Source organism: Aotus nancymaae, unplaced genomic scaffold (genome assembly GCF_030222135.1).
Source record: "Aotus nancymaae isolate 86718 unplaced genomic scaffold, 86718_ANA_hifiasm-v0.15.2.pri h1tg000016l, whole genome shotgun sequence".
Lineage (NCBI taxonomy): Eukaryota > Metazoa > Chordata > Mammalia > Primates > Aotidae > Aotus > Aotus nancymaae.
The window spans coordinates 39666809-39677444 of NW_026988428.1; the positions used below are offsets into that span (position 1 = coordinate 39666809).

The 10636-nt window shown below is 46.5% G+C and overlaps 1 protein-coding gene across 1 annotated transcript; it reads left to right on the forward strand.

Annotated features, from left to right (window-relative positions):
• The first annotated feature begins 668 nt into the window (after window positions 1–668).
• LOC110567218 (small ribosomal subunit protein uS15-like) lies at window positions 669–1070 on the forward strand. Its single transcript, XM_021666032.2, has one exon. The coding sequence runs from the start codon at window positions 669–671 to the stop codon at window positions 1068–1070; it is 402 nt and encodes a 133-aa protein (XP_021521707.2).
• Window positions 1071–10636: the final 9566 nt, after the last annotated feature.

A 10636-nucleotide genomic window follows, 5' to 3' on the forward strand; every position in this document is an offset into this window, starting at 1 on the left:
TTCAGGTGTGAGACACCATGCCAGCTAACCGTAAGATTTATAAGGATACCGATTTCATTTATTTGCTTTTGTTTTTCCTTTTTGAGACTGAGTCTCCCTCTATTACCCAGGATGGAGTATAGTGGCGAAATGTCAGCTCACTGCAACCTCTCTCTCCCGGGTTCAAGCGATTCTCATGCCTCAGCCTCCCAAATAGCTGGGACTACAGGTGTGTGCCACCACGCCCAGCTAATTTTTGTATTTTAGTAAAGATGGGGTTTCGCCATGTTGGCCAGACTGGTCTCAAAACTCCTGACCTCAAGTGATTCGCCCGTCTTAGCCTCCCAAAGTGCTGGGATTACAGGCGTAAGCCACCACTCCTGGCCCCAATTTAATTAGACAGCTTTTAGTTTAGTCTGTATTTTCCACCTGGACCACTGAGCTCAGGGCAGAGCCCATTAAGGAACAAGGCCAACAAAGCCTTTGCGGTTTGTAGGGCTTAATCATTTAAACATGTGAAAGGAAGGTGGCGTTGGAAGGCAGAGTATTTAGACCTTTAAAGGACAAGGAGATGGGAAGGGGAACAAAAAAAAAAAAAAAAAAAAAGATCAAGGATTCCACTTTTACCTTGAATCCCAGGTCCCCAGAAAGAGGGAAACAGGTTCTTTTGCTGCCTGACCGCCACCATCATGTGTCACCTGCATGCTCCTGGGAAGGGCCTGTCCCAGTCGGCTTTGCTCTATCGCTGCCGCAGCGTCCCCACATGGCTGAAGTTGACATCTGATGATGTGAAGGAGCAGATTTACAAACTGGCCAAGAAGGGCCTGACTCCTTCACCAGGCAGTGTGATCCTGAGGGATTCGCATGGTGTTGCACAAGTAGGTTTTGTGACGGGCAATAAAATCTTAAGAATTCTTAAGTCTAAGAGACTTGCTCCTGATCTCCCTCAAGATCTCTACCATTTAACTAAGAAAGCAGTTGCTGTTCAAAAGCATCTTGAGAGGAACAGGAAGGATAAGAATGCTAAATTCCATCTGATTCTGATAGAGAGCTGGATTTACAGTTTGGCTCGATATTATAAGACTAAGTGAGTCCTCCCTCCCAACTGGAAATATGAATCATCTACAGCCTCTGCCTGGTTGCAATAAAATGATTATTTAACTAAAAAAAAAAAAAAGGGAAACAGGTACAATACTCTCACTGTGCATTTCACTACAAAGACATTTTTCTGAGAGTTTAAACCACACATTTCTAAACACTCAAGAAACAAGCAGCGCCTGTAGTAATAACTACTTACTGTAAACAACTGCCCTCAGCCACCTCCAAAACTGCAGTTCTCAATAGTCAACACACACACGCACCAAGGTCAAATTCTCTTTCACAGTACAGAGTAATCTTTGGTACCGCCAAAAGCCAAGACATCAGGTAATGCAATACAAAAAGGAGTAGAGTTTTAGACCTGAGAGGAATCTGCCCATGACTCTGACTCTTTAAACTCCACAGGAAGACAGAAGGCCCTCAGCTCCTGAGTAGCTGGATTTGTAGATTTTTTGTGTGCTTTTTTTTTTTTAGTTTATCGGCTGTTGTTACTGTTAGTTTATTTTACCTGTGGCCCAAGACAATTCTTCTTCTTCCAGTATAGCCCAGACAGAGACCAAGCCCTTATTCTTTTTTTTTTTTTTTTTTAAGATGGAGTTTCGCTCTTGTTACCCAGGCTGGAGTGCAATGGCGCAATCTCAGCTCACTGCAACCTCCGCCTCCTGGGTTCAGGCAATTCTCCTGCCTCAGCCTCCTGAGTAGCTGGGATTACAGGCACGCGCCACCATGCCCAGCTAATTTTTTGTATTTTTAGTAGAGACGGGGTTTCACTATGTTGACCAGGATGGTCTCGATCTCTTGACCTTGTGATCCACCCTCCTCGGCCTCCCAAAGTGCTGGGATTACAGGCGTGAGCCACCGGGCCTGGCCCGCCCTTATTCTTAAAGAGAGGGTTTGAGGCCGGGTCAGTGGTTCAAACCTGTAATCCCAGCATGTAGGGAGGCTAAGGCTGGTGGATCACAAAGTCAGTAGTTCAAGACCAGTCTGATCAAAATGGTGAAACCCTGTCTCTGAAAATACAAAAATTAGCCAGGTGTGGTGTTGGGTGCCTGTAGTCCCAGCTACTTGGGAGGCTGAGGCAGCAGAATTGCTTGACCCCAGGAGTAGGAGGTTGCAATGAGCTGAGATCGAGCCATTGCATTACAGTTTGGGTGACAGAGCAAGACTTTGACTCAAAAAAAAAAAAAATTAACCAGGTATGGTGGCATGCACCTGTAATCCTAGCTACTCAGGAGGCTGAGGCAGGAGAATCATTTGAACCCAGGAGGCAGAGGTTGCAATGAGCTGAGATCGCACCACTGCACTCCAGCCTGGGTAACAGAGTGAGACTGTGTCTCAAAAAAGTGAAGGTTTGAAAAAAACGGCCCATGGCTGGGCATGGTGGCTCACGCCTGTAATCCCAGCACTTTGAGAGGCTAAGGTGGGCAGATCACCTGAGGTCAGGAGTTTGAAACCAGCCTGGCCAACATGGCAAAACCCCATCTTTACTAAAAACACAAAAATTGGGTGTGGTGGCATATGTCTGTAATCCCAGCTACTCAGGAGGCTGAGGCAGGTGAATCGCCTGAACCTGGGAGGAGGAGGTTGCAGTGAGCTGAGATCATGTCACTGCACTCCAGCCTGGGCAACAAAGTGAGACTCCATCTCAAAAACAAAATGCTAAGAAAGTTTATGAATTTGTGTTGGGCTGCATTCAAAGCTGTCCTGGGCCACATGCAGCCTGTGGGCCTCAAGTGGAACAGCTTGTCCTAGCTTCTTGGGAGGCTTGGGAGAGGAGGATTGCTGCAACCTCTGCCTCCCAGGCCCAAGCAATCCTCCCACATCAGCCTCCCAAGTAGGGGGATTACAGGTACATGCCACCATGCCTGGCTAATTTTGTATTTTTTGTAGAGACCACGTTTCGCCATGGTGCCCAGGCTTGTCTTGAACTCCTAGACTCCAGTGATCCACCACCTGCCTCAGCCTCCCAAAGTGCTGGGATTACAGGCTGAACCACCATGCCCAGCCTGAAGTCTAGACTTTCAACTAAAGACTGAGAGGTACAGTTTGGGGAGAGCTTACCTGAAACACCTGATGGAACATTTGAAGACAGAATGTTCCTGCTGGTACTAAGTGCTGTTTTCAGAGAGAAACACTGGGTTGGAAGGGGGAGAGTGGGAGTAGTCACTCTGAATCCTGCCAACTATGCCAGATATGTTGACCTAAAAGGAAGAAGCTGAGACAAAATTAATCTAAGTGGAGTTTATTTGAGCCAAGATTGAGGATCGCAACCAGTGAGCATAGACTCAAGTTAGCCCGTATATATACACCAATTAACAATTACAAGTAGATTTTTTTTTTTTTGAGACAGAGTCTCACTCTGTCGCCAGGCTGGAGTGCAGTGGCTCTTGGAGTGCAGTGGATTTTTTTTTTTTTTAATGGCCAGGAGCAGTGGCTCACACCTGTAATCCCAGCACTTTGGGAGGCTGAGGTAGGAGACTCACTTGAGCCAAGTTTGAGACCAGCCTGGGCAACAAAGTGAGATACCATTCCCCACACACAAAAAAATAAATAAATAAAAATTTTTTAAAAATTGGCCGGGCATGGTGATGGGTGTCATAGTCCCAGCTACTCAGGAGGCTGAGGTGGGATGATAACTTGGGCATAGGAGTTTGAGGTTATAGTGAACTATGATCAGGCCACTGGACTCCAACCTGGCCAAAAAAGACCCTATCTCAAAAAAAAAAAAGAAAGGAAACAGCTTTTCAAACAAATATAAATATTTTTCACTGTAGCACCATTCACCATAGCCAAAAGGTGGAAACAACCCAAATGTCCCTCTATGGATGAATGGATAAACAATTTGCATAGGCCAGGTGCTCATGACTATAATCCCAGCAACTTGTGAGGCCAAGGTGGTGGGATTGCTTGAAGCTGGGAGTTCAAGACCAGCCTAGGCACCAAAGCAGGACCGCGTCTCTAAAAAAAAAAAAAAAAAAAAATTAGCTGGGCATGCTGGTATGTGCCTGTAGTGCCAGATACTTGAGAGGCTGAGGCAGGAGGATCACTTGAGCCCAGGAATTCAAGGCTGCAGTGAGCTATGATTGCACTACTGCATTCCAGGCTGGATGACAGAGCAAGACCCATATCTCATCTTAAAAAAAAAAAAAAAGCACAATTTGTGGTATTGCACCCAATGGAATGTTATTCAGTCATAAAAAGGAATGAAGTACTAACTCATGCTACAACATACATAAACCTTGAAAACATTATGTTAAGTTGAAAGAAGCCAGGCACAAAAGATTACACGTTGTATCATTCCATTTATATAAATCCAGAATAAGTAAATCCGTAGAAATAGGAAGACTGGTGTTTGCCAGAGGCTAGAAATAGGGGGAGATAGAGAGTAACTGTCTAACAGATATAGGGTTTTATTTTGGGATGATACAAATGTTTTGGGCTGGGTGCAGTGGCTTGTGCCTGTGATCCCACACTTTGGGAGGCTGAGGCGGGCGGATCACCTGAGGTCAGGAGTTTGAGACCAGCCCGGCAAATATGGCAAAACACAGTCTCTACTAAAAATACAAAAATTAGCTGGGCTTGGTGGTGCTTCAAGCCTATGTTAACTCTCTTGCCCTCTGTCATAAAACAATCTGAGGCTGGGCGTGGTGGCTCACGCCTGTAATCCCAGCACCTTGGGAAGCCAAGGCGAGCAGATCACAAGGTCAAGAGATTGAGACCATCCTGCCCAACATGGTGAAACCCCATCTCTTCTAAAATACAAAAATTAGCTGGGCGTGGTGGTGCACCCCTGTAGTCCCAGTTACTCAGGAGGCTGAGGCAGGAGAATTGCTTGAACTCACGAGGTAGAGGTTGCAGTGACCCAAGATTGTGCCACACTGCACTCCAGCCTGAGCAAGAGTAAGACTCTGTCTCTAAAAAGAAACAAACAGCTGAGCACTGTGGCTCATGCCTGTAATCCCAGCACTTTGAGAGGCTGAGGCAGGCAGATCATGAGGTCAGGAGTTTGAGACCAGTCTGGCCAACATAGTGAAACCCTGTCTCTACTAAAAATAGAAGAATAAGCTGGGTGTGGTGGCACTCGACTGTAGTCTCAGCAACTTGGGAGGCCGAGGCAGGAGACTCATTTGACCGTGGGAGGCGGAGGTTGCAGTGAGCCAAGACCATGCCGTTGCACTCCAGCCTGGGTGACAGAGTGAGATTCAGTCTCAAAAAAAAAAAAAACATGAACAGTTAAAGGTCTCTCACTATATTGATCTGCTACATTGATAACATCATGCAAAGTGGAATGGTTGAGCAGGAAATGACAAGTATGTCAGATGCCTTGGTAAGACACTTACCCTCAGGCTGGGCGCGGTGGCTCACGTCTGTAATCCCAGCACTTTGGGAGGCCGAGATGGGTGGATCACTTCAGGTCAGGAGTTTGAGACCAGCCTGGCCAACATGGTGACACCCCATCTCTATAAAAACAAACAAACAAACAAAAAGACACTTGCCCTCCAGATGGTGGGATATTAATACACTTTAGTTCCGAGTTCTTTTCAGGATTAGCTGAAGTCTTTTTTTGGGGGGTTAGGGGCGGAGACGAAGTCTCGCTCTGTTTCCCAGGCTGGAGTGCAGTGGTGCAATCTTGGCTTACTGCAACTTCTGCCTCCTGGGTTCAAGTGATTCTTCTGCCTCAGCCTCCTGAGTAGCTGGGATCACAGGTGTGTGCCACCACACCTGGCTAATTTTTGTATTTTTAGTAGAGACAAGGTTTCACCATGTTGGCCAGGCTGGTCTCAAACTCCTGCCCTCAAGTGATTCACCTGCTTGGTCTCCCAAACTGCTGGGATTATAGGTCTGAGCCACCGCACTTAGTTGTTTTTTTTGTTTGTTTGTTTGTTTTTGATGATACAGGGTCTCACTTTGTCGCCCAGGCTGGAGCGCATGGCACGATCACAGCTCACTGCAGCTTCAACCTTCTGGGATCAAGCTGTCCTCCCACTTAGCCTCTGGAGTAGCTGGGACCACAGGTCCGCACCACCATGCCTGGCTGCTGGTCCGGTGCCTACTCTGCAGCCAAACTTCTTCTGTCCAGTCCTGCTTCCCGCTTTCTTTCCTAGGAGTATTGATACCAAGTGCACTCACTCATAAGCTTCCCACACTCTAGTTTCCACCTTAGAATTGGCTTCTGTGGAAACTCTGTGATCAAGGGGCAAGCTTTACCAGACAAAAACAACCCAAAAGACGAGATTTTTTTTTTTTTTTTGAGATGATCTCTTGAACTGTCTCCCAGGGTGGGGTGCAGTGGTGCGATCTCCTCTCACTGCAACCTCTGCCTCCTGGGTTCAAGTGATTCTCCTGCCTCAGCCTCCTGAGTAGCTGGGATTACAGGCATGTACCACCTCACCCAGCTAATGTTTTTGTATTTTTGGTAGAGACCGGGTTTCACCATGTTAGTCAGGCTAGTTGCAAACTCCTGACCTCAAACGATCTGCCCACCTCGGCCTCCCAAAGTGCTGGGATTACAGGCGTGAGCCACTGTGCCTGGCCTGTTTGTTTTTTGAGACAAAGTCTAGCTCTGTCACCCAGGCTGAAGTGCAGTGGCATAATCTCAGCTCACAGCAACCTCCACTACCTGTGTTCAGATGATTCTCCTGCCTCAGCCTGAGTAGCTAGAATTACAGGCATGCACCACCATGCCTGGCTAATTTTTGTATTTTTAGTACAAACAGGGTTTCACCATGTTGGCCAGGCTGGTCTCAAACTGATGACCTTAGCCGGGCACAGTGGCTCGCACCTGTAATCCCAGCAATTTGGGAGGCTGAGATGGGCAGATCACCTGACTTCAGGAGTTCAAGACCAGTTTAGCCAACATGGTGAAACCCCATTTCTATTAAAAATACAAAAAAATGGCCAGGCTTGCTGGCTCACACCTGTAATCCTAGTACTTTGGGAAGCTAAGGCAGATGGATTGCCTGAACTCAGGAGTTCGAGACCAGCCTGGGCAACACGGTGAAACCCCATCTCTACTAAAATACAAAAAATTAGCCGGGCATGGCAGTGTGCACCTATAATCCCAGCTACTCGGGAGTCTGAGACAGGAGAATCACTTGAACCTGGGAGGCAGATGTTGCAGGTTGCAGTGTGCTGAGATTGCCCCACTGCACTCCAGCCTGGGTGACAGAGCAAGACTACATCTCAAAAAAAAAAAAAATTAGCTGGGTGTGGTGGTGGGCACCTATAATTCCAGCTACTTTGGAGACTGAGGCAGGAAAATTGCTTGAACCAGGGAGATGGAAAAAAACAAACACACACACACACACACACACACACACACAAAGAAAAATTAGCTGGGCGCGGTGGTGCCCACTTGTGGTCCCAGCTACTCAGGAGGCTGAGGTGGGAAGATCACTTGAGTCAAGTGATTGAAGTCAAGGCTGCAATGAGCCATGATTGTGCCACCACTGCACTCTAGTCTGGGCAACAGAATGAGATCCTGCCTTAAAAAAAAAAAAAAAGTAGTATATTTTTACAGTTTTTTTCTTTTTTCTTTTTTTTTTTTTTTGAGATGGAGTCTTACTCTGTCACCCAGGCTGAAGTCCAGTGGCACGACATCAGCTCACTGCAACATCCGCCTCCTGGATTCAAGTGATTCTCCTGCCTCAGCCTCCTGAGGAGCTGTGACTACAGGACTGCACCACTACGCCCAGCTAATTTTTGTATTTTTTAGTAGAGACAGGATTTCACCATATTGACCAGGCTGGTCTCGAATTCCTGACCTCGTAATCCACCTGCCTCGTCCTCCCAAAGTTTTGGGAGCCTACAGACATGAGCCACTGGGCCCGCCATTTTCTTTTTTTTCTTTTCATTTTTTTCCACACACATTCTGTTTATGTATGATCTATCAGTTTCTAAGAGAGCTATGTAGATATTTCCAATTTCAGTAGTGTTTTTCTTTTCTTTCTTTCTTTTTTTGTAAACAAAGTCTCACTCTGTCACCCAGGGTGGAGTGCAGTGTCAGGTTCACTGAAGCCTCTGCCTCCCCAGCTCAAGCTGTCCTCCCAGCCTCAGCCTCCTGAGTAATGGGGACCACAGGCACACACCACCACTTCAGGCTAATTTTTTGTATTTTTGGTGGAGACGGGGTTTCACCATGTTGCCCAGGCTAAAAAAGAATTTCTGCCAGGCGTGGCGGCTCATGCCTGTAATCCCAGCACTTTGGGAGGCCGAGGCGGGTGGATCACGAGGTCAGGAGTTCTAGACCAGCCTGACCAACATGGTAAAATCCTGTCATTTAAAAAATAATAATAATAATTTCTATGCAATAAACAATATTATTGACTGAGTTAATGATAAAAGATTGGAGATATTTACAATGTCTAATATCAAAGAAGGACTAATATCTGACATACATAATAAACTATTGCAAATCAACATAAAAAATATGGGAAACTCTATACAAACGTGGGCCAAGGAAAATAAATAGGTAATGCTTAAAAGAGAAAAACTAAAAGTGAGAAAAAATGTGAGCAGATGCTCAAACACATTAGTAATTAAACTTGCCACGAGATACCTTTTTTTTTTTTGTTTAAGATGGAGTCTCACACTGTTGCCCAAGCTGGAGTGCAATGGCACGATCTCAGCTCACTGCAACTTCTGCCTCCCAGGTTCAAGCGATTCTCCTGCCTCAGCCTTCCAAGTAGTTGGGATTATACGCATGCACCACCACGCTCAGCTAATTTTTTGCATTTTTAGTAGAGATGGGATTTAACCATGTTTGCCAGGCTGGTCTTGAACTCCTGACCTCAGGTGATCCACCTGTCTCAGCCTCCCAAAGTGCTGGGATTACAGGTGTGAACCATCACACCCAGCCTATTTTATTTTATTATTTATTTGTTTATTTTGAGACACTCTTTCTCTGCTGCCCAGGCTGAAATGCAGCGGCATGATCTTGGCTCACTGTAACCTCCACCTCCGGGTTCAAGCGATTCTCATGCCTCAGTCTCCCATGTGGCTGGAAAATTGGAAACTTCAATGATGTCAAGTATTGGCAAGGCAGTTGATGTGTAGAAATCCCACTATTGGTGGTGGGAGAGTACAGACATTCCAGAGAGTGTAGAACTCTGTATGTACAAGAAATTATAGTCTCAATGGAGACATGTAGGAGCATATTTATTGCAGCATTGCTTGTGGCAGCAGGAAGTTGCAGGTGATCTAAGGGTTTGTCACTGGCATAACAAAGAAATAAAGTGTAGGGATCCACAAAATAGAACATCTTACAGCAGTTAAGAACAACAAGCGCCAGGCAGTGACTCACACCTGTAATCCCAGCACTTTGGGAGGCTGAGGCAGGTGGATCAAGAGGTCAGGAGATCAAGACCATCCTGGCTAACACGGTGAAACCCTGTATCTACTAAAAATACAAAAGAATCACTTGAACCCGGGAGGTAGAGGTTGCAGTGAGCCGAGATTGCACCACTGCACTCCAGCCTAGGTGACAGAGGGAGACTCTGTCTCAAAAAAAAAAAAAAAAAAAAAAAAAAGCAACAAGCCTGGACAAGATGGTGAAACTCCATCTCTACCAAAAATACGAGGGTTAGGTCAGCACGGTGGCTCACGCCTGTAATCTCAACACTTTGGGAGGCCAAGGCAGGCGGATCACCTGAGGTCGGGAGTTCAAGACCAGCCTGACCAACATGGAGAAACCCCGTCTCTACTAAAAATACAAAACATTAGCCAGGCGTGGTGGTGCATGCCTGTAATCCCAGCTACTCGGGAGGCTGAGGCAGATGAATCGCTTGAACCCAGGAGGCGGAGGTTGCGGTGAGCCCAGATCACTCCATTGCACTCCAGCCTGGGCAACAGGATTGAAACTCTGTCTAAAAAAAAAGAAAAAGGAAATAAAGAAAGAGAGAAAAGAAAAAAATAAGAAATCCTAGGTAAAAGTCTGAGCGTCACCTCCCAATCACCTCAACCAGTGTCAACAGGTGAATGACCTTGGAGAAGTCACACATTTCCAGTTCTGTAAAATGGAGAGTTATATTGCAATTTCTTTCTTTCTTTGTCTTTCTTCTTCTTCTTTTTTTTTTTTTTTGAGACGGAGTTTCGCTCTTTTTGCCCAAGCTGGAGTTCAATTACGCGATCTTGGCTCATGGAAACCTCCACCTCCCGGGTTCAAGCAATCCTCCTACCTCAGCCTCCCGAGTAGCTGGGATTACAGGCATGCGCCACTACACCGGGCTAATTTTGTATTTTTAGTAGAGACGGGGTTTCTCCGTGTTGGTCAAGCTGGTCTTGAACTCGCGACATCAGGTGATCCGCCCACCTTGGCCTTTCAAAGTGCTGGGATTACAGGCGTGAGCCACGGTGCCCGGCCTTATTTATTTATTTATTGAGACAGAGTCCCGCTCTGTCGCCAGGCTGGAGGGCAGTAGCACAATCTTGGCTCACTGCAATATCCGACCCCCGGGTTCAAGCGATTCCCCTGCCTCAGCCCTCTGAGTAGCTGGGATTATAGGCGCGCACCACCAAGCCCAGCTAAGTTTTTGCATTTTAGTAGAGACGGGGTATCACC

Excerpts from the sequence above, each read along its gene's own strand:
- LOC110567218 (XM_021666032.2), top strand. The coding sequence starts at position 669 with ATGTGTCACCTGCATGCTCCTGGGAAGGGCCTGTCCCAGTCGGCTTTG.